The sequence below is a fragment of the Felis catus genome, chromosome C1 (genome assembly GCF_018350175.1).
Source record: "Felis catus isolate Fca126 chromosome C1, F.catus_Fca126_mat1.0, whole genome shotgun sequence".
Lineage (NCBI taxonomy): Eukaryota > Metazoa > Chordata > Mammalia > Carnivora > Felidae > Felis > Felis catus.
The window spans coordinates 155,456,060-155,479,855 of record NC_058375.1 but is presented as its reverse complement, the minus strand read 5'-3'; the positions used below and the strand labels follow the sequence as shown (position 1 = coordinate 155,479,855).

The 23,796-nt window shown below is 37.0% G+C and overlaps 1 protein-coding gene and 1 long non-coding RNA gene across 5 annotated transcripts in view; one reads left to right on the top strand and one right to left on the bottom strand.

The window, feature by feature from the left end:
* Positions 1–730: 730 nt before the first annotated feature.
* On the bottom strand, positions 731–2,393 carry LOC111561863. The gene is made up of 2 exons (XR_002744823.2): positions 2,258–2,393; positions 731–2,113 (listed from the first exon to the last, which is right to left on the bottom strand). It is a non-coding gene; the product is annotated as an uncharacterized LOC111561863 (long non-coding RNA).
* Positions 2,008–23,796, top strand: part of SCN7A (sodium voltage-gated channel alpha subunit 7) — a 79,490-nt gene continuing 57,701 nt past the window's right edge. The window contains exons 1-2 of one of the 4 annotated variants that reach the window (XM_019838209.3): positions 2,008–2,141; positions 21,233–21,471. In XM_019838209.3, the coding sequence (XP_019693768.2) occupies positions 2,132–2,141; positions 21,233–21,471 (249 nt within the window). In that variant the 5' untranslated portion in view covers positions 2,008–2,131. Of the gene's footprint in view, positions 2,142–2,249; positions 2,383–2,514; positions 5,886–11,757; positions 11,876–21,232; positions 21,472–23,796 lie in introns of those variants that run through there. The other 3 variants (XM_023259422.2, XM_023259420.2, XM_023259423.2) reach the window with 3 other exon arrangements.

Here is a 23,796-nt window from a genome sequence, read left to right as displayed (position 1 = left end):
CCTTGCTAAACAATTCAAAAGAATCTCATCAACTCATTATTAGGAGCATAATAATTGCCAAAATATGTCAACTCAACTTAGCAATATTATCTAACAATGGTGGCAACAGATTTGCTCCAGTACAACAACAAAAAATGATCGCCCAACTCAGAAGATAAATCCAACATCGTTAGTTTCCCTTCTATTTGTCTCGTTTCTCTCATTGGTTTGTACAACATCATGAGATTAGTTGCCTGTTCACTATGCATTATACAAAGCAGTTTATGTCAAGTATCTTATTTAAGCTTTAAAATATTTATTATTAAATTTGTTAAATGTTTCTTATGTTTGAATGTACTGAAATATGCATAGATTTTCCTGGGTGAAAGGAATACATAAGTTGGGTTACCCACAGGAAACGTCTATGCATTAGAAAATTCACTTGTACTGTCATCACAAAGTGTGGGAAAGAGAAGACGGTAATCTGTACATTGTCTACTAAAAAGAAATCAAGTGGATGTTTGACACTATGAAGGAATTGTTAATTTTTAGGTATGATAATAGTATTGGATTGTATTTGAGGGTGGGTTGTATTTTAAAAGTTTTTATTCAGAAGCTTATGTTGATATAATTTTGGACAAAATGATATGATGTCTGGACTACTTTGAAGCTAAACCAAGGTTGGAGGGCAAGTATAGATAAAACAAGATTGGCTACATGTTGACAATAGTTGAGGCAGAGTGAGGCAGAGTGATGAGTACATAGGAGTTTATTATATTTTCCTTGTATTTTTGTTTATGTTTGAAATTTTTTATAACGTGTAAAATTTAAACCAGGAAAGTACATGTCACAAGGCCTCTTCTGTGAATCATGGATGAAACATGCAGTCTCTGACATGATTTGCACAGAACCAATGTTAGTTTAGTTCCACTTTGCCCCTCTGTCCCACACGTTGGAATATAAACTTGGAGCCTCTTAGAAGCATATATGATTTCTTTTCCCTTTTCCTCATTTTTGTTGTCTTTTCTTGGTGTGTTGTAGAAATCTTTCTTTCTTTCTTTCTTTCTTTCTTTCTTTCTTTTTTCTTTCTTTTTTTTTAAGGAAACTTCACCATTTTCAAACAAGACAGGGTTATAAAATGAACGTTCTATGGCATAGCAAAGTTTCCAAAGTCCACTTGGGAAAGAAGGCCCAACACCTTTTCCCTTCACCCCCAGACTTCACTGTTGCACACCAGTTTTTCCAGGTATGCATAATGTTTTCCTCTGCCCTTCATAACTCACATCACCAGAGTGGGAAAGAAATCTAGAGTGAGGTTGTGGTTAGCTCCAAGCCACGCTTTCCTAAACAGCTACCTCCCCCCCCAACCCCCGTCCACCCCCACACCTAAGCAAAGTTCAGATTTGAATGCAGGCTGATAATTGGCCCTGACAAGCTCTCCTGGGCAAGGCCAGAGAGAAAGCACCCAAAGGCTAAAACTTGAGTTGTTCTCCTTCTTCTCTTCCCCGGCCCTCTCCTCCCTCCTATTCCCACCGCTCCACAGTCAAAGCTGCATCCCGCCCTGCCTCTTCTCTCCATCCTTCCTGCCCTCGCAGAACTCTCTCTCCTCCCCCTCCTCAGCGATTCCCTCGTCTCGCCCCCTCCGTTCCCTGGCAGCTGTGGAGGAGATGTTCAGCAGCTGCCTGCCGTTCTGGCCTCAGCAGTGGCGGCTGCTGGTCTCTGTCTCCATCACCCCGCCCACGTCCGCTCCGGAGGAAGTCTCGCACCGGCCTGGGAATGAGGGCGGGGGAGAGGGTGGCTTGGCTCGGAGAGGGGAGGGAGGAGTGGGAAGGACACAAAAACAGCTTCAAGGCGGCAGGCGCTGCTCCACTGCGCATCTGGCCAGGAGGGGTCTCTGGTTCTGTGGCTGAGCAGCCGCCCCAGAGACGCAGTTTCTAGCTGGCAAGTCAGTGGGGCCCATTTACCAAGGAGCCGTCGTGGCTTGAGTAGCATCAGCCGGTGAGGGCAAACGCCAGCTTAGCAGCACCTCCTGAGCAACCAGAACTCAGGAAGCCAGAGTGATCCTGGATGAAAAAGAAGCCCAGAAGGAGAAAAGAGATCCAGCCAGTTCTGCTTCTCAGGGTTCCCTCAGGTGCTGTTGGAGACCAGACACATGGTAGCAAGTAAGTCCCTTTTCTTGCTCTGTGCCCAACCCCCGGGATGGTGATTGCGGCCATCTGCTGCCAGCCTTTACCACCCACCCCCAGCCCGCCCCCAGCCCGCCCCACCCCATACACACCCTTAGGGTCTTCAGCAGTAAATTTAGATTCTGGACCTGAATTAAGCAAGCTACTTCAAGAGCAGCAGTGGTCTGCGGATGTTTACTCTGCATTGTGTATGTGGTCAGTTTTTCTCATCCACCAGGTAAGCTTCGGAAGCCCAGATGCTCTGTTAGTGTAAAATTCTAGTCATAATGGCAATGACTTTTAGGTTCCATGACACAATGATGGAATGGAAGGAATAAAAGCTTACACAGGATGGAGTATACTTCGAAGGAATCTTGTCTCTTATTTTAAGTAACTTAGTGATTTTAAGATTGGTGCTTTTCACGTATGAATCAACAGTATAAAATTAGAGGCATAGATAAAAAAATTAAAAATAAAGAAAAATAGAAAATGGGGAATGGTGTGCCCAGTTTAAATGGCTTGACATTTTGGTATTGTTTGTATCAACAGGTTTGTTGTTGTCGTCATTGTTGTTGTTGCCTTGTTTAGGTCTATAAAATACATACTTTCTAGAGGTTTTCTCCTAGAAGTGATGATGTATTCATTGTGACTCTGGTTGTATGTTGCCTCGAATACTTAGGATACTGGTGAAAGCAAGAAAAACAATAAAAACGTATGGATCTGCTCCCTTTATTAATGGAACTGATGGAGTCAAATTTGGATATTGGTCAGAAAACTGTCTTGAAATGAAAAGGCTGGGTGGTACTTTTTGTGGATACTTTTCTTCCTGGCTCTTGTTCAGGAGAATAGCTTATGGCAGAAGGAAAAAAAAAAAAAAGGGAATCTGGGCCCTATAATAAATAGAGTCCTATGCACCTGCCGTTTTCCAGCCCTAATTAAAGTTTCTACAGTCCAGCTGCTAGTTTTACAAATAAAGATAAGACCCATAGGTAATTTGTTGAGGTTACTTGGCTAATCAAAAATGAGCTAAAGGTCCAATGAAGAAGACTTTGAGGTTTAGAATGATAAAGATGAATTTTCATTTTCAAAAATGAAAAGAGTTATTTAACTTTTGATTAAGCTTTATTCTTCTTATTTGTAAATGACACATCAAAAACTTGCATATCCTGTTAAGGACTAAATGACACAAATTACATTAAGGTTTTGTGAATATAATATCATGTGTAACTGTTGCTTGTATAAGGGATCATTTTTGTGTTTTTATCCACTTCACTATTCTAGCTCTCATTTTATGTCTAGTTCAATATAAACATAAAAGGATCTTTGACAGCCTCACTACAATGCACTAAAGGAAAAGAAATTCAAATCCAGATCTTGATCTCTCCAGGTCCTGATCTCTCACTTCTACAGTTTAAAGTATATTCTAAAACATGAGACTCTATCCTCAAAAAATTGTGTGCCATGGTTAACAATTCATATTTAAATACTTTCAAATATTCTCAAAATATGTGTTACCCTCCTCTTTTTAGTTTTAAATTTTATGTTAGGTATGTGGTCTTACTTCCTTGGGAGGTAAGTATATTGGATATTGCTGAATTTATTTGGTCCAATAATTAATATAGGAGAAGTGAAAGTTTAGGTACAATATTCTATTCTTAACTGCTGGGGTTCATTATAATCCTGGACTCAGGTAAGAGGTACTGTGAGCCCCTTCTTTCCCATCGATGTGTTTGAAAATTATAAAACCTGAAATTGGGTATAGGCTCAGGAAAAGGGACCTATAGACCCCAGATGATATAGGCAGGCCCCAGAACCTGCTGCTGTCCATAAGTCTCCACTAGAGATCAGAAGGTAGAACCAAACAAGCACCTAGGAACTGGGCATTCTGTCTTACAACCTCCTGTGGGAAAGGGTCTGTAGGGTAGTTGATTTTGCCCAGGTAGGATGAAGCACTCTGGAAATGAAAACAACCTTACTTAGAGAGGAAGTATCCTAATATGCCTCAGCCCTAGATCTCATTATGACAGGATCTACACCACAACCAGAGTACTCAGAGACTGACTGACAACCCTATATCTACCAAGACTCTGTCTTGAAAGCTTATGGTGGAGGCATTAGTATAAAAAGGACGTTCTTGATTTCTGGGAGTCTGGTCCTACCATTTTCAATAACCAACATCATTTGGTCAGTTGTGAGAGGACATCTGTAAGCTCCACCCATGCTGACTAACTATCAGCAAGGCAGTCACCCATCATATGAACTTATACAGACAAATCTCATTTTTCCTGGAGTTGGTCCCTTTCTCTTCTATTAGTGTTGGCTAACCAAGGCCAGGCAAGTAAGCCCTCACCTCCACAATGCTGCAAGAGGAAACCTTTAAGGCTAAAGAGAACGTTTTCATGTGAGGGCTTGTAGGGATGTTTTTCATCTGGTCAGCATCTCTTGACCCAACTGGGATCATGATTTCCATTTATTTGTTCATTCATTTCTATTTATAAATCAGGCTTATTCTAGTTGTACTCCATGCTGATGGGAGATCTCTCCTCTGTCTGGCAAACAGTTATCCGTGTTGTATATGCAGTATTTCTGACTGAATTGACTCAACTTATTGCTAGCTGAGGATAACCACTCTGTGGACAGCTTTTATTGTATGCCAGCTAGGTGCCAGACTGACTATCAGCATTAAACAAAATCTCCGCCTCACCCCCTAACTGCTCCCCACTGCCCAGGCCAGAGAAATTATGACTTTTAAAAGTCTGAGATTAAGACAGAGCATTTGGTTTTAAACTAGAATCAGAAGATGCTGATTTAGGGGCCATAGTTCCTGATTGAATATATAGTACTGAGTAGAATATTTCTTCCCTTCTACTTCAAATGCCAGAGTGAGGCTCCTGATCCACCAGTCTCTGATTCTTGGAGTTCTCCCAGAGGTTGCAGGGTCCAAGCACCTGATTACAGGCTAGAACTTTGGTTCTGGTCCATATTAGTCTCACTCTAACATGTTTCAAAGTTGCTGTCCAATTTGAAAAGGGATTGGGTATCTTTGTGCTAGATTCTACATTTGAAAAGCTGGAATAGTTTTGGGGTGGGAGTAGATCCTGGAAATGCAGACCAACTCTTGCAGAGTGATCAGGAGCAGAGGCAAGTAGCCAATTCTAAGAGGCCTCCAGCGTTCCAGTGAATGTACCAGTTGGGGAATTTTTTTTTTTTTTTTAATTTTGCGTTTCACAGATCTGGTCACATCTAAAACCATAGCCCAAAAGTTCTCAGGATTGCTGATAACTATAGAAGTTACATGCATAACAATCTCTCCTTTGTAGTACTCTAGCAAGGGCAAGAATTCATTCTTCCTTCCTGAGCTCTTAAATGGCCTCTGGCCAGTTTCTTCTGGTCAAGGGTCTGACTGACTAGGGTCACAAGAACAATTAGTTTTGTAAAGATTCTGGCCTTTCCCCAACATGCTTGTTTTGGTGGGCTGGACAGGCACAGCTTGGAAGTTATTGTTGTATCCATAGAAATAAGTGAACCATGCTTGTGAACCATGAGGTTGCCATAGAGAAGCTCAAGTGAGCATACTTAAAACCAGGGCAGCTTTCCTTCATGTTCCTGGAAGCCTTCCCCCTCTCCATTGCTAGTCATAATGGCTCAGCCTGGTGAAACTCCATCTTACACAGTGACTTACTGTCCTGCATCTCCTCAGGGCTTTCAAATGTCCACTGAGCTTACCTTGGGCTGATTCAGGTAAGTGAATTTGAGACCAGATGCTCAGATTTTGTCATGACATTTTTTTTCCAGATTTCTTCTCTTCAGTTTAAGTTGTACCACCCTGCACTCCTCCTGTCTGGAAGGAAGACACTTACAAGGACCCCAGCTCCTGATTATTTTAATGAACCATGACTAGAATCCAAGTTTACTAGATCTGGGGGGAATTCAGTTCTCAAAAGAGAAATTTTTATTTAAGGAGAGATGGGACCTGTCTGCTGGGATTTTTGGTGGTGCTCATTTATTTACAAAGCTGTTTTCCTAGCTTTTGAATCCAGAAGAATGCCTGGATTCCTTAAGAATAAAATTCTTAAGGAATATTAAGAAATATAAATATAAGGAATATTAAGAAATATTAAGAAAGGAATATTAAGAAATATAAATAAAAGAAAAAAATGCCTTTATTCCTTAAGAATAAAATTCTTAAGGAATATTACCAAAACAAAATGGCAATACTTATGTTTTTGAGAAAGTTACTTATTTACAATTTTCCTCTGCAAGATGATATGTTCTAGGAATAGTTGGCTGAATTTGTCAGAAGGAGTGGAGTCCAGAATTAAGTAGATATATTGAAGCCAAAATAGGCTGACCTGGGAGCAAAGCAGAGCTACTGGAAGATTTCAGGTCCAAGGACAAAGGAGAAAAAGTCAATTAAGTCTGGCAAGATAAACTGTATGCTAGGGAGAGGTAAAAGAGTAGGAGTTAGGTAATCACAACTAAGGAAGTAAGAAGCTCAAGTGGAAAAATGATCCCAAAGCAGAAAACCAAGTAAGCTTAAGTCAAGATGAAGAGACAGCTACAAAATTCCAGGTGGTTTGGTGCCACTCTGATCAATCTGTCCTTTATTCCTGAGCCTTCAGTGTGTAAAGTCTCCATCTCTGGATTTTGGTAATACATATACGTGGTAAACTATGTTCAGGTAGGATAGAAATATGACAAAATCCCCTGAAATTTTTTCAACCCCTTTCCACAGATGTAACAGCTTACTTTCTCCAGAGGGGAAACATGCACGCACTAGCATATATAACAGTATGCATATAATTCTTATAAAATACTTTATTCAGAGGTGAACAATGAAAGCCATTTTCAACATTAAGTTTTTTAGTAATCTATTTTGGAAATCTTTTCATATGAGCACAGACATATCTCATTCTTCATTATTACTAAATAGTGTTCTATATAGCAGCATACTGAAATTCATGGTTTTAGCTCCTTAGGGTGGACTATTTGATTGTCCACCCTAAGGTGTTGCAATTAACATCTTTGCAAATGTGACATCTCAAACTTCAACAAGAATATTCATAAGACAACTTAATTGCTGGGCCAAAGAGCACATGCAACTTTATTTTAGAAACTATTGCTAAACAGAAAAAAAATGCTTGTTTACACTCTCAGGTAAACTGTATGAGGATGTACATTGCTTCCATATCGAGGTTGCATCTGTTAAGAAGAGTCTCAGTGATGTCTTCTAGAGCTTTACTGTAAACATAATTGGTTCTTTTAATTTTTATCCATATATATCAGAATTTCATGAGCTTCAGTCATCTTTCCTCATAGCTTTCAGCTTCCTAAAAGACAATGATATTATTTTTGTATTCTCCATAAGAAAAAAAAAATCAATGCCTGTAATATCATTTGAGTTCTAAACTCTGGAGAAAAAGAAAGGTCATAGAAAGCTCTAAGGGAAAAGGCTCGGCACCAGAGAATTTAGCTCTGAGTCATTATAGAATGTGGGAAGGATGAAATATAAGCCATAATGTATATATGAAGTGCATTTAAGTGGTTTCAGTGAACAAAAATGTCAACCTAAATTGGTCATGTCACCAAAGCAGGTATGCTTCCTATGTTGTCAACAATATAGATTCTGTTTAATGATCACATCAACTCTGTCTCCTTCACTTATGCATGCAGTACCTTCCAGTCTCAAGTTAATTTGTTTATCAGTCTTGTCATTACTCTTGTTACTTTTTTTTAGAGCTATCTGAATGTCATTGGCACAATAGGCTCGATGCATTGTCCATGTCTGATTGAGAGCATAATTGTTTGAAAATACTTTGGAAACTAAGCGAGAAGTCTTTTTACCCTTTATTTCCTATTTCATGTCAGAGTAAAATTGGCATTTGGGATATTATCCTTACTCTGTGGATCTACTGTCCTGTTTTTATTTTTGCCTCATTTTTCTTCATTTATATTATCTTGCTATATGGCCTACATTCTTGTAAGCTACTCTAAATCTTTTAGTAAATATATTAGGAGAGTAAATAAAAATCTATCATATAGTATAGAGTGGAACATTTCATAATTCTCTTTGGCAAAGCTAACCTAGCTCATCCCTAGGATCAGCTCCAGCTTCCCAGAAAGCATAGAGGTTGATTATTTAGATGCTGTGCTTTCCATTCCCTAAGGTAGGAAAAAGGTAAGAAAGCTGTGGCTGTCCTGGGAATTCCCCTCCTACATGTGCAGAATCTGTCTGCCCAGCCTGACTGCATGCCTGTCACGCTCCACTCAGGGAATCAAACTAAGGGACGGGGAAGCAAAAGGGAATGAGATAAGGAGAGAGGAAAAACATCTGGCACCCCTTTCTTGGCTGTCCTTCATTGTCTCTGAGACGACACAGCTGCAGTTGCCGATATACAATATTCTCCATATAGCCTCTTCCCTAGGAACTCAGATAAAGAGGCTGAGCATTGGCTCACTTCTTGGATGGCTGTGTCATTCATCATGCAATTAAAGATGCTTTGGAAAAGGAAAGAGAGTGCTATTAATAATTAGCTCTCAACACTAAACATGAATCCAAACTGTACCCCAAACTGTGACTTAGGGCCATGCTACTTAAATATGAGATCAGATGTATTGGAAGTTATCTTGGAAGGAGCTGGAAGTAAGATAAGGTGGATGTCGCAGCTGCATTTCTTTGATTTCAAACATCAGAGCTGTTTTACACCAGGACCTCTGTGACAAAATGACAACATCTGGTAAGATCATTACCAAATAGGCATCCAGAGAATGAGGACTATTTTAGAGATGAGGGGGGAAAAGGTGCCCAAAGGAGTGAAAAATATGTGGATCTTCTGGAGAAGTTATGTTCTAAAGCAGGTATTTGCCTCAGCAATTCTAGTATATTCTCCACCTCTTGTAGTTAGGAATTCAGACAAGAAAAAACAATCCCCCAAAATGTAATGTCTCTGCTTGCTTTATAATGGTGGGTGGAAGAAGCTTGGGTATATGCCAAAAGAGAATCTTTTTGTCTAGCAAGCTGCATTAGATTCATCTCAAGAGGCCCACGCCCAAGGTATTCTGAAATTATCTGTTCGGGTTGGGTTGCTGCCTCCTAGATTTTCAATATTAGCACCAGGAGATTTCTAATATGCAGTGAAAGGCTGGTATAATTCAAATCAACTGCATTAAGAGGATTTTCTTTCCTTACAACTCTCAGTACCACCATCCTCTCACCATCTCTGTCCTCTCAGAAGCCCCAGTATTTGTGAACTGCAGATTTGACTACCTTATCTAGTCAGCTGCCTGAGGTCTGGTACATTGTTGAAGGTCTTGTGCCTATCTCAAGCTAACCCAGAGCAGACTATGGTGGGCCATACAAAACAACTGGTTTTGAACTCTTCCATCTGGTCACAGATTTGGGGCATAGTTTGTGGATTTACGAGCTTAGTTCTACTGCTCAAAAAGTGGGCAACAGTGAAGGTTCATGGGGATGTAACAGTTTCATGCAGACTAAGAGGATATTCATGGAGGTCAGCTAGTTGTGAGTGTTCCCAAGAGCTCCAAGGAGAGTGCCAGTTTTGGATTTTTTTTAAACAGAAGGAAATCAGGTCTTGCATATTGGGGGAGCCAGATGCATCAAGGACTTCAGTATTAAAGGCAAGTTATAGAGTCTGGTTGCATAACAGAGCCCCTTTGCATTCCTCTGGGAAGGAACAAAGCATATTTTTCTCTCAGTTGTTGAGCTGTAATGGGCTCTGGTCAGAAATTTTTGGTCAAGAATATGACAGATTGGGTTCACTATAAATACAATTCTAGGAAGATCCTGGCTCCTTTACAACTTTCTCATTTTGTTGGAGTAACAAGGGATAATTCAGAAAGTCTAGAAGCCAATTTCACAAAGCAGTAGAAGTTTTGAGAACATCTGGAGACATCTGGGACATAGAGTGGTTTAGAATGTTGGGTTAGACCCCTTTCCCAGACTCACTGGTAGGAAACCAAAACCTTTCTTGTCCTGCAAGACTCAGTTGGGAATATTTGAGGCAAAACCAACTTCATTTTTGTGTTCCTGGCAACCTCGCTTTCTATTGACTTTATCACTGGCATAGTGGCATCCTATTCCTAGTCAACTGCATCCCTTCCTGGTATTTCGACTGTCGCTAAGTTTTCCTTCTGTTCATTGTTCTTCATAGCTCTGCAATCAGATGCAAATAGGGAAAGTTTATTATCTGACACTGTTATGAACTTCTAATTCTATTGTGTATATTGATTGTATCATTCTGAAGCTTAATGTCCTAGATTTATCCTCCCTCAAGAAGAGAGACATTAATTGTTCTGAGATTATTGGAAACTTTGACATGTTGAAGATGATTTTTAGTCCTTGTTGCTCTTAAAGCTTAGTTTTCAGAGATGACCAAGATGACTTGCTTCTTATTTGTTTAAAAGTCTGTCTCTCATTGTCCTTAAATTCAGTGACTATATTTTATCAGTAGTTCCAGTGTTGGCACTTAATAAGCATATGCTCCACAAATGATTGCTAAATAAATTATGTCAAAAAGAAACACCATGGTTAAATGTACTGCCCTATATGACATATAAAAATGAAGAACAACCTTTTAAAAAAATTAAAGTTCATTTTTTCCATATATCTGAAATTAAAATATTAAAATGTAGAACTACAAATAAAAACAATAACATAGTTCTTTCTGCAAGAGAACATATTCCAATAATGTACTCCAGGGATCTGAGAGGGATGAGGGCAAGGGAACTAAGGAAGGATGGAGGTGATCAATCAGGAAGTCTGAAGCCACCAAAAGCCCAGAAGGGGGACCCAGAGTAGGTCAATCCTGGATCAGACACACATATTGAGGAGCCTTAGCCAAAACTGGCTGAACTCTGGGCAGAACCCAACCACAGATAATAAAAAGATGAGAGCCATAAATCTGAAGTCATTTAAGTCAGGAAAGAGTAAAACAATAACAGGGCAAGAAAAATAGTTGGAATAAAGAAAGTGATCATCACACTGGAGTAAAGAGATATAAATACAAGAAGAATCCAGGAATATAAATTAGTTATGCAATAAATGGAGCGAAGCCTGAGCCAATTTTGGAGACTAGAGCTTGCATGCTTACAGGAGTAAATGGCTATTTTCCATCACATGGTAGGTCTGTCCAGCAAGCTGCCTTCCAATTAGTCCTCCCATGTTGAAATAGTTATACCCTTGGGACATTAAGTCATTGGGTAACAATTGTGACATGTTTTAGATTATACTTATGGTAAAGGGAAATACCATCAGCTTCTTCTAAAGCTGCATGGAATCTGGGAATCTAAAAAGATGTGTGTTCTGCCTTATTTATCCAGGAGTCAACCTTCATCAATTTCAACCCTTCCAGCTATATCTCAGGATAAGAAAACAATGACGCTTAGGGATAGGGAGGAGGGAGAAGGTTTATGAAGTGCCAGAACATTTATTTTATTTTATTTTATTTTATTTTATTTTATTTTATTTTATTTTATTTTTTTAATTTAATGTTTATTTACCTTTGAAGGAGAGAGAGACAGAGTGTGAGTGGGGGAGGGGCAGAGAGAGAGGGATTCACAGAATCCGAAGCAGGCTGCAGGCTCTGAGCCGCCAGCACAGAACCTGACGCGGGGCTCGAACCTGCAAACCGCGAAATCATGACCTGAGCCGAAGTTGGACACTCAACCGACTGAGCCACCCAGGCGCCCCGTGAAGTGCCAGAACACTTAAAGTAAGGTTGATTTTCTTTCTCCATTGGAGATCTTGGGCTGTCACCTCACAGTCGATTAGTATGGTGTTTATACCTAACAAGCTAGAGGCAATTGTTAGAAGAGAAAGCAGAGAGAAGCAAATAACTTGTAAGCAGCATGAATAAAATCTAGAAGTCTGATGATAAAGGAGATTAAATAAATAAAGCAAAAGAAAATGTAAAAAGTGGAACTCCTTATGTTTGAAAAATTATTTAAGGATGACATAGTACTGCAATTATTATAATTGAATATTATCATCACTTTGATTTATCAGTAAGAAATTAGGTGACATTCTGCATATTCTTTTTATAAATTCCAGGAAATAGGGCCATAATTTCAATTAAAAAGATGGTTAAACATAGGAGCACCTGGGTGGCTCAGTCAGTTAAGTGTTCAACTTTGGCTCAAGTCAGGATCTCACTGGCCTTGGGTTCGAGACCCGGGTCGGGCTCTGTGCTGACAACTCAGAAGCTGGAGCCTGCTTCAGATTCTGTGTCGCACTCTTCTCTCTACCCCCCCCCCCCACTTGTTCTCTGTCTCTGTTTCTCTCTCTCTCTCTAAATAAACAAATAAATGTTAAAAAAAAAAAGATGGTTAAACATAAAAATACCATGCTTTAAAGGACGAAAATAGTAATACCTAGTATTTATTGTGTAGTACCTGGCAGGCACTGTTCTATGTACTTTATACTTATTAACTCTTTCAATGCTCACATTACCCTATGAAGTAAGCACTTACTGTTTACATTTATGGTTGAGGAACTGAGGAATGGAGGGGTTAAGTACCTTGCTCAAGGTCGCAGAAAATGCTAAAGCCCCGGTTTGAATCCAGATAATCTAGCCCCAAAACCAAACTTTTTCCCAAACTTTTATTATAAAATATTTCCAACATATAGGAAAATTGACAGAACTGTATAATGAACATTCACACACCTAGAACCTAGAGTCTTCAATTGCCATTTTATAATATTTAGTTTATCATTTATCTATTTATGCATTCCTCAAACTATCCATCAATTCTTCACATTTTCATATTGTCTTTCAAAATAAGTTGCAAATACCAGCAGGCCTCACTCATAAACACTTCATAATTCATATATTTAACTAGAACCCAGTATTTGTTTATGGGCTTTTTAAAGGTAAAACCAAGTAAAATGCACAAATTTGAAGGGTGTCATTTGATCAGTAGTCACAAATGTGTATGCCTATGTGCTCTGAAGTCCTAATAGGCTGTTGAACATTACTATCACCCCAGAAAGTTCCATCATCCCTCTCAGTCAGTTCCTATTCCGCCCCTAGAGATTAGTTTTGTTTGTTCTGGCACTTCATATAAAGTGGATCATGTAGTTTGTAGTATTTTCTGACAGGCTTCTTTCACTCATCATAATATTTTTGGACTTAGTCCTCCTTATGCATACCAGTAGTTCATTTTTTTATTATTTATTGTCGGACTGTGTTCTATTATATGATATGCCAGTTTTTATTTTTCTGTCTATTCACTTCATGGACAATTGGGCTATTTCCTGGTTTTGGTAATTAGCTTTATATATTTTATATTTTCCCAAATATTTATCATTTTTCTTTCTCTGCATTTCTTCTTGAAGATCTAAATTTCCATCTGAAACATCTAAAAATATCTTTGGGGCACCGGGGTGGCTCAGTCAGTTAAGCATCCAACTCTGGACTTTGGCTCAGGTCATGATCTCACGGTTCATGAGATCCCACGGTTCTCAGTGGGGTGCTGCACTGACAATGTGGAGCCTGCATAGGATCCTCTCTCCCCTTCTCTCACTCTCTGCCCCTCCCCAACTCTGTTCTCTCTGTCAAAATAATAAGTAAATTCTCTTTCTCTGTCTCTGTCTCTCTCTGTCAAAATAATAAGTAAATAAATAATTAAAAAATAAATAAAAATATCTTTGTCTTTATTCTTGAAAAATACTTTTGCTTTCTGTAGAATTCTAGCTTTACCTTTTTGTCTTTCCTTGCAACACTTTAAAGACATTGCTATACTCTTCCGGTTTCTGTATTTTTATGGTGAGAAGCCAGTAATCATCCTTATTATTGTTACCTAATATATGTCACTTTTCTTTTAGTGTTTTCAATATTTTGACTATGATATCTCTTTTTAATATTTTACCCATGTGGCTTAAAACACTTATTAGTAATGATATGTCAAATAACTTTCTGAAATTTTTTTTAAATCTCAAATGTTAAATGATAGGTAGATGCTTTTCAATGAGCTGTCCTTAATATCATTCCATAAAGAATTTCACACATTTACAAGTACACATAATCTTTTGTGCTCTTTGGACTTCAAGTGTTTATATATCTATATAACTATATATCCATATTTGGTATATATGTGTGTGTATATATATATACATATATATATATATACACACACACATATATATATATATACACACATACATATACACACATATGTATATATACATATACAGTTATATGTGTATATATGTACTAATATATACACATACATTTATGTATGTATACAAAACATATGCACAAACATACAATCTAATTATCTTTATTAAGCTCCAGATTCAAGTTTCTAATTAATCTCTAAATTTTTCCTTTTAGGTATTTCAGATACGCATCAAACCCTAAAAATACAGAACATTACCTCTCCCATCCCTAATCTAAACTGGTACTTCTTCCATATTCCATATTCTTTTTGTGGTATTGCAATCAGTCATATGATCCAGATATATATGTATGTATATATACATGTGTATATATGTGTGTATGTGTTGTGTGCTTGCTTATTTATTAATTAATTAATTAATTTATTTATTTATTTATTTTAGCAGCTGCACCTGAAATACATGTTACCTGCTTTATTCTTACTATTAAAATAATGCTCAGAGCACCTTACCCTAGCAATCTGAGTAATTTAAATAACTACTGCCAGACTTCCTTCTAGAAAAGTTGTACCATTAACACTACCAAAAAAAGTTAATTAGAATGCTTATTTCCTCAAATCCTAGCCAGAAGTTTGCATCATGAAATTAGAACTTCCATTTTAAATTAGTATGAATATGTTGACTTAAGTTTTTTCAAATAAGTTTCATTGTTTAGATTTTTTTAAATTTTATTTTGCATTTAAATTATTGAACCATCTCAATCTTATTTGACTGTAAGAAGTATATGGACAAGGATAATGGAAACTGCCCAATTCTGAACCTCAACATATATGCTCCACACAATACAGTACAAAATAAAAACAAATAGAACTATACAAACCCACACCATCAGCATAACTAGAAGGCAGAGAATGCCTGAACTTCAAAATGCCTGTAAAGGAAACCAAATTCATTTGCATGCTTTTTCATGCTCCAAAGGCCTTATGGAATATAGGTTCTAAATTTGATTTAAAATGACTAACAGAAAGAGAATATTCACCCTAATTGTGAAAATAATGGAGGTAAAAAGCATTTTCCGTGAACTTCCTTGTATCAGCTATGTAATAACCTCTATTTTCCCATCTTATTTGAAACAAACTATTCAGTTTTTATGTAGATTCTACTTACACTAATGTTTCAAATTATGTTTAATGAGGGGCGCCTGGGTGGCGCTGCCGGTTAAGTGTCTGACCTTCGGCTCAGGTCATGATCTCATGGCTCACGGGTTTGAGCCCTGCATCAGGCTCTGTGCTGACAGCTCAGAGCCTGGAGCCTGCTTCCGATTCTGTGTCTCCCCCTCTTTCTGCCCCTCTTCTGCTCGTTCTCTCCCTCTCTCTCAAAAATAAATAAACATTAAAAAATTATGCTTAATGATGATAACAAAATCACTCTGGGTAAAATAAAATTGTATGATAGATTAAAACTCAATTCTCAGTGATCCTAAATTTGGGTATCTACAGAAGAAAATACGAGAAGAAGTCATAGGCAGAGCGCTGTTAAGTCATAGCCAAGATCACAGCCAAAATCATACGACAGAACCAGTACAGTGGGCATAATACCTCTGCTCAAACCACCAAAAATAAAGCACTGGTCACTGCTACTGGCTCCATTGCTACTGTTACTCCCAAAACTTACGGAAGTTCCTGATGAAGCTTCTGCCTCTATTGCAAAAAAAGGGATTCTCCACAGCATTTCTTATTTTGTGTCATTAAATCTAAATTAGAAATCTTGAGCTGATGCATTTGTTTTGTCTGGCAAGATCACATTGTCACTCCTTAGATCCATAAGACCCTGGAAAAGTCATTATCTACATTTTCTGGTCTTTTCCACTTCTGCTGCAGGAAGAGTCCCACCATGATTCACACAACAACAAATTTCCCCAATCTATGTAGATTACATTACTAGACAGCACCTCCTCCCTTCCAAATTAATGTCTTCTATGCTAGCTCACCTTCAATTTTACAAAATTTTCTGAAATATTTGAGTTCGACACTTACATAAAGAAAATTTCCGGACAGTCCTACCTGACGTCAATCTGTCAGTTACTTAGTAAAGCAAGTTACCCCAGTAAGCCTATTGGTTTTTGAATATCTCTAAGGTAGCCATTCTGAGGTATCAATTGTTTACACTTATCTAAAAGTTTACAGTTTATAAGCACTTTTGTGGTATCATTTAAAGATACTCAAATTAAAAACAACAACAACAAAAATAAAGATACTCAAATTTAGATTTAGACATACCTGAGTTAACATCTCCCTCCACCACATAACTAGCTATACAGTGATGGAGACATCATGAAACTCATCAATTTCTATTCCCCTGACTGGTAAAATGGTGACCACAAGGATAATATGTGAGAATATGAGGCAATAGAATTAAAAACATGTACGTTGAATGCCTCTCAAATCGTAGTCACTCAGTAATTGTAACTATAATTATATTTGCCATAATTGTTATGATAAATTTTGGCTTATCTCAAATGCTTAAAATTTGTTTTAAGGGAAATCTTTTTTCTATAAGAACATACCTCTTTCCCCCATACTGATGCTGGCTCTGCTTCTTTCAACTGATGTCCAAGAGAATTGGCTTGCACTTTCATCAAAAGTATAAAATATTAGTACAACTGGAACTTGTTAGAGTCCAAGTCTGAGTTTACTTTGATACATTCTTACCAAAAGCTTACTTGAGCTATTCGGTTTTTTTTTTTTTAAAGTAGTCTAATGGACAGATTATTAATCTTTCTATTTTTCAGGCTTTAGCATTATATTAAGATCACTCACTGGGAAGCATAGTACCCGGACCATATTTTATAAATTCCCCACAGAAATGCTTTCATTGAATTATGATTTAATGATCAATAATTTACAGTCTTCACTCAGCCATCTAAAAGTAGGATGCAAGCCACTTCCATCTGGTAAGTGCTTGCATTTCTTTGTCATATCATAGAAGATAATGCCTACTGTCCATTCATTCACCTAGTCAACAATCCAGAGTAGTTTCATTCAACATCAAATTATTACTAAAGATGTATTCTGGGATAACTTACTGGGTTAGAAGAGAGAATTAGCACTGACAAAATCAGTACTGCGGTCCAGACTTTCTGTATATGGTCTGGTTTAATATTTATGACCTTGTGAGGTACCTAAAGGATTACAGAGTTTGCATATGAGGAAAGTATACCAAGCTATGTTACCAAAGTCTCACAGCTAGTAGGTGACGGAATAAGGAATCAAGGATTATTTTGCTATGTATGAGGTGATAACAGGAAAAAAAAAGAAAATTATATTTAGGCTATGTAATAAGAAGACTGACTTGCAAATTGAATTTTGAGGTTTCAATGGAAGGCATCCAAAAATGTTTTCATTAACAATAGCATCTTTGCAATAATTTTGAACCTCCCTTTAGGTCTACTTTTAAGAATAATATTCTTTACATATGCAAGCTTAATAATATTTGTTAGGAATTATGATGGATCCCTAAAAATATAAGATATTAAAAGTACTTTTATTATAATCTGAAAAAAATGTAAAAAAAAAAAGATTTTGATTTTGTTAATTCAGTGCTGCATAGATTCAGTTTAGCTAATAGCCCAGACTTTTAGTTCATGTGATATTTTTAGGTTATGTAAAAATTCAATTCAATGATTTTAAGATTGAATAGTTCTAAAATTATAAGGCAGCAACCAAGCAATATTTGGACCCATTTAAATGATCCTACTCAACTGTCAACAAGTCCATAATTTCATATGGCTCGTTACGGGGAAGATTAATGTCCAAATCACCCTATTCCATTTTTTTACAGCTATTTAGAAAGTACCTTATTATTTTGAATCAAATTTATTCTGGCTTCATCTCAGTGATCCTAGTTCACCTTTTTTCTTTTTTTTTTTTTTTTTCCAAATAATAGTTAAATCTACTTTCTCTTCTATGTGAGAAACATTCAGATACTTGGAAACAATAACGTTACGCTTGAGTCTTTTCTGCTTCAACTAACATATTCTCCATTCTTTTAACCGGTCTGTAGATGATGTGACTTGAGTCTAATCAACATTCTGACCCCGTCTGAAGACCCTTCAGTTTACATACAGGCCTTTTGGATGTGGTCATGGAATGCAGCAGAATAGAGAAAGACTGTCTCCTCCATCTTCCTTCAAAGCAGGCAAAGGTTATATTAGCATTTTTGGGCAGACACAAACCAGTATTGATTTATACTGCAATTACTATTAAGTAAACCCCCTTGGCAGTTTTCTCTGCTGCAAAAACACATCTACTGCACTTGTACAGATGGTTTGTTTTCATTCAAATTTCAAAACCTTACATGTATTCCTCCTGTGAATTATTTTATTAAATTTGGTCCATTACTAAGATATAAAATCTTATCAAAAATAAAAATTTATATTTACTTCCCACCTATTGTGTGCCAGCCACTGTACTTGGCATTTTCACCCATATAATTCTATTTATCCTTATTTAACCTGAAAAGGAATCCCAATTTTGTGACTGACAGATTCAAGATTATCAAGTAATTTTACTGAGACTGCTAAGAATATTAGTAACAGAATTTAGTATTTTAATGTAGGTATATTTAATTCCAAGGTTTATGATTTTGTTTATACTAGTCTATAACCACGAGTCATTAAGAAACTGTTTAATACGTATTCAAGGAATTCTATATAAGGAATACAATTTTGAAAGCTTATTAGATATTTTAAAGGGAGATTTTATATGTAAGGACAAACTTCATTATCTGTAGATTGTATTTATAAATTATACTAATTCAAAGCATTTTGACTCCCATCAAGAAACTGTGATATGTGAAATGTGTTTGACAGGAATTGGGATGGAGAAAATCAGCAAAAGAACATATTTTTACATGAGAAAATAGAACAAAGTTTGTAAATGGGAAATTTGTGCATGAAATTATATTTAATGAAAACCAACTTCAGTGGCCTATAGGATGACTTGAAATAGGCAAAGACCTGGAACTGAGAGAAACCTAGGGGCTCCAGGGTGGCTCAGTTGGTCGAGCCTCCGACTTGGTTCAGGTCATGATCTCATGTCTGGTGAGTTCCAACCCCACATGGGGCTCTCTCCTGACAGCTCAGAGCCTGGAGCCTGCTTGGGATTCTGTGCCTCCCTGTCTCTTTGTCTCTCCCCTGCTTATGCTCTGTCTCTCTCTCTCTCTCTCTCAAAAATAAATAAACATTTAATTTTGTTTATTTTAAAATTTTTTTAATGTTTATTTCTTTTTGAGACAGAGAGAGACAGAGCATGAACGGGGGAGAGAGGGAGACACAGAATCCGAAACAGGCTCCAGGCTCTGAGCTGTCAGCACAGAGCCCGACGCGGGGCTTGAACTCACGAACCTCGAGATCATGACCTGAGCTGAAGTCGGACGCTCAACCGACTGAACCACCCAGGCGCCCCCAATTTTTTTTTTAATTGAGAGATACCAGGGTGCCTGGGTGGCTCAGTCGGTTGAGCATACGACTTCAGCTCAGGTCATGATCTCGGGGTTGGTGAATTCAAGCCCCGCGTCGGGCTCTGTGCTGACAGCTCAGAACCTGGAGCCTGCTTTGGATGCTGTGTCTCCCTCTCTCTCTCTGCCCTTCCCCCAGTCTCTCTCTCTCTCTCTCTCTCTCTCTCTCTGTCTCCCTCAGAAATAAATAAATGTAAAAAAATAAAAAAAAACAAAGAAACAAAAAAACTGAGAGATACCTGTAGAGACTACTAGAACAATCCAGATATAGAATTGTAAAGATGACTACCATGACATAGATATGTAAATAATGGATAATATTTAACTACATAATTGAAAATAATTGTAGGAAAATTATTTTGTTCAGAGGAATTAATGACAAACAAAAATTTCATGAGTAATTTTCAAGGTATTAAGTTTGTGTATTTGTGTGTGTGGTTTTATTTTTGTTTTCTTTTTCTTTTTTTTTTAAACTCAGTGCAGAGGAATTTTTTTAACATTTATTTATTTATTTTGAGAGAGAGAGCATGCACATGTAAGTGGAGGAAGGGCAGAGAGAGAGGGAGAGGGAGAATCCCAAGCAGGCTCCACACTGATAGTGAAGAGCCTGTTTGGGGCTTGATCTCAGGAACTGTGAGATCATGACTTGAGATGAAATCAAGAGTCCCATGTGTAACCTATTGAGCCACCCAGGTGCCCTTCTTTTGTTTTTCAATGGCTAAAAGGTAAAAGAGCAATTCTAGTCATTCAGGAAAACAATGAATCTTGTTTTTACTTGTTAAATTGCTGTTATTGGTGGAATTGCCACATAGATGATTCAGGGAAGAGAGTGTTTTGGGAAATGTACATGTAAATATCCATGTATAGTAATTGAAACTCAGTGTTTGCCTATGTATTCACCAAATAACAGATATACGGAAAAGGCAGAATTTTAAAGGGTATCAAAGTTAAAAATTGTCACGAAGAACTGAGTTAAAGGAAGTAATAGAGCTAATAGCGGAGACACAGAAGAAAGGGGCCCAAAGGCAGTGAAAAATGAGTTTAAAGAAGATAAGTCTAATTAATGGTTAAATACAGCTAAGAGAGGAATAATTGGATTTGGCTCCTCAAAAGTCTCTAGAACTTTAGAACTCTTTTATTTGAGGGAGAAACTGAAAGGCAGATTTTAATAAAACAAAGAGAATTCAGTAGATGTGTAAATGAAGTAGAATTGGTTATGAAGTAGAATTGGTTACGCATGAACTTACAAATAAATATAGTATCAAGTATAACAAAACCTAATTTAACAACTCATATCTACAAAACCTGGGAATTTTCCTTGAAGGCATATGTTCAGCTTGGTGTTCACTTTTATTCATATCCTAAGCTTTTACAATTTAAAATTTTTCTTTATATACCCAAATTTTATATAGAACTGAAGAAAATACATTTCTTGCAGGTACAAATTTGGAAATGGCGTCCCCAGAACCAAAGGGCCTTGTCCCCTTCACCAGGGAGTCTCTTGAACTTATGAAACAGCATATTGCTAAAAAACACAATGAGGAACAAAGAGAAGATTTAAAGCCAAACACTGACTTGGAAGTTGGAAAAGAGCTTCCATTTGTTTATGGGAATCTTCCTCAAGGAATGGTGTCGGAGCCTTTGGAAGATGTGGACCCCTACTACAAGAATAAAAATGTAAGGATTAATTGAAGTTATCATGACTGCATTTTCATTATTTTTTTCAGAGATGCAAAAAATGTAATTGAGATAGTATAAAAAAAGAATGAAGAATTCCTGTCTTATCCCCAGAATGACTTGAAGAATCTACTAAATAATTGCACAATCCAAGGCCAAGCACAAAAATGATAAAAATAAGAGTAATTATGCTTAGTAAAGGCAGAAAGCAGTGTGGGCTGACAAAGCTGGAAGAGTCTTCCTCAAGAAAGTAGAATTTGAGTTACAACTTAGAGAACACTTCAAATTTTCACAATGCAAAGGGAAAATCTTGCTATTAATTGGAATGAGAAGAGGCAGGGTGGTAATACAACTAGACCCTTGTTGCAAGTTTGGGGAATAAAATGAGGTAATGAAGATGTCAACATGGATTTAATGTGGTGGCCAAAGGCTGATGTGATGAATGCAATGTTTAAGTAAGCTTAATATGAATATTTCTAAATTTACATGGAAGAGATAGGCTCAGAAAGATGATATAGAAAAGAGAGTAATCCAGGCCTTCAGTCACAGGGCCTGGATTATAGGAGCGTCTCAGAGGAGGGGAAAAGGTAACAAACCTGAGAAGAAATATCAGGATTTGAAGACAGACTAATAATACCAAGATTTCCAGCCTGGAATAAGGGTGGTGCTACTAACAAAATTGAAACAACTCTAAAAAGACCAAGTTTGGGAGATATGAGGATTAGCCCTATTGTGGACAAATGTAATTTGATTTTCTTGTAAAGCATTCAGTGATAATTACCAAATGGGCAAAATGGAATTGAACCAAAGGCTCTAGATGAAAGGCAAAGCGATGATTTTGCATAACTATAACTCTTTGAAGTATTTGGCACCACAGAAGAGTATTGGCATTTTACAGTGTAAATGTATAGAGTAACAAAGATTCCAGTATCTCTGGTAGCTTCCATGGGTGTTATGCAGCATTAGCTATAAAACACCTGTAAAATCCTCAGAACATTTTAGTGAAAATCTTAAGTCCTCATCTCAATTATCTCTGCTTTTACTTTTGCTATGCATAAGACCTAACAGTTGATAAAACATAATAACCTTAGAAGTGACTCTAATATAGCAGAGTTCTGAGTTCGTTGTAGTGTATACAGATATGGTAGGCAAATCTAAGTTTGTTATTGAAGACAAAACCAAGGGTTTTTAAAAATAAAACAAGCCAAAAATTGTAAGGTAGTTTAGTATAAAAAGTAGTATTATTAATGATGATGCAAAATCATTAAATGTGAATTATATTGTTTATTTTGTTAAGGGGGGCATACCAATAAATAATTCTAAAATTAAATAATTTCAGCACTTAAACTTTATCGAGAATAATTGCTATATCTGGAATTTACTCATTACTTCACAATAACATAAACTAGTTGATGGCACATATATTACCTCTTGTATGAAGTTTGAGATTGTTCTAATAAATAACAGAAAGCACATTTTATTTTTTTATTTTTTTATTTTTTTTTATAAATTTTTTTTCCAATGTTTATTTATTTTTGGGACAGAGAGAGACAGAGCATGAATGGGGGAGGGGCAGAGAGAGAGGGAGACACAGAATCGGAAACAGGCTCCAGGCTCTGAGCCATCAGCCCAGAGCCCGACGCGGGGCTCGAACTCACGGACCGCGAGATCGTGACCTGGCTGAAGTCGGACGCTTAACCGACTGCGCCACCCAGGCGCCCCCAGAAAGCACATTTTAAATAATCAGATTTTTCTTGGCCCTTTTATTTTTCTCTTTGCATTTCAAATGGAAAGAGGGAAAATAACTACAATACAGACATCCACAGATTGTATATTAGGGAAGTATTTTATTGGGGAGAAGTAGCAGTTTGGTTTCCATTTAGAACATGTATTCATAAACTATCAATTAATATACATATTTATATTCACCAGTATATTTATATATATACACAAGTGTAAATACCAATATATAGTCACCATAGATACCTCTAATATATAATTATGTCATATATAATTCTATAGTATATAATAGACTGTATTTTATATATATCATGTAGTATATTGTTCATATTGCATTGTATACTACATTATATAATTATGTTATAGTATAATCTATATAATATTCAATATATATGATGTATTTTTACTCACACCATAATAAATGAATTTTCCAAATGAATATGTATATATAATAAAAGTGTATATGTGTATGTGTGTATATATAGACATACATGCAAAGACATACATATGTAGGTAGATACTTTCACTGTGTCTCTATAATATATAATAATATAATATAGATACACATATGTACACATGTATACA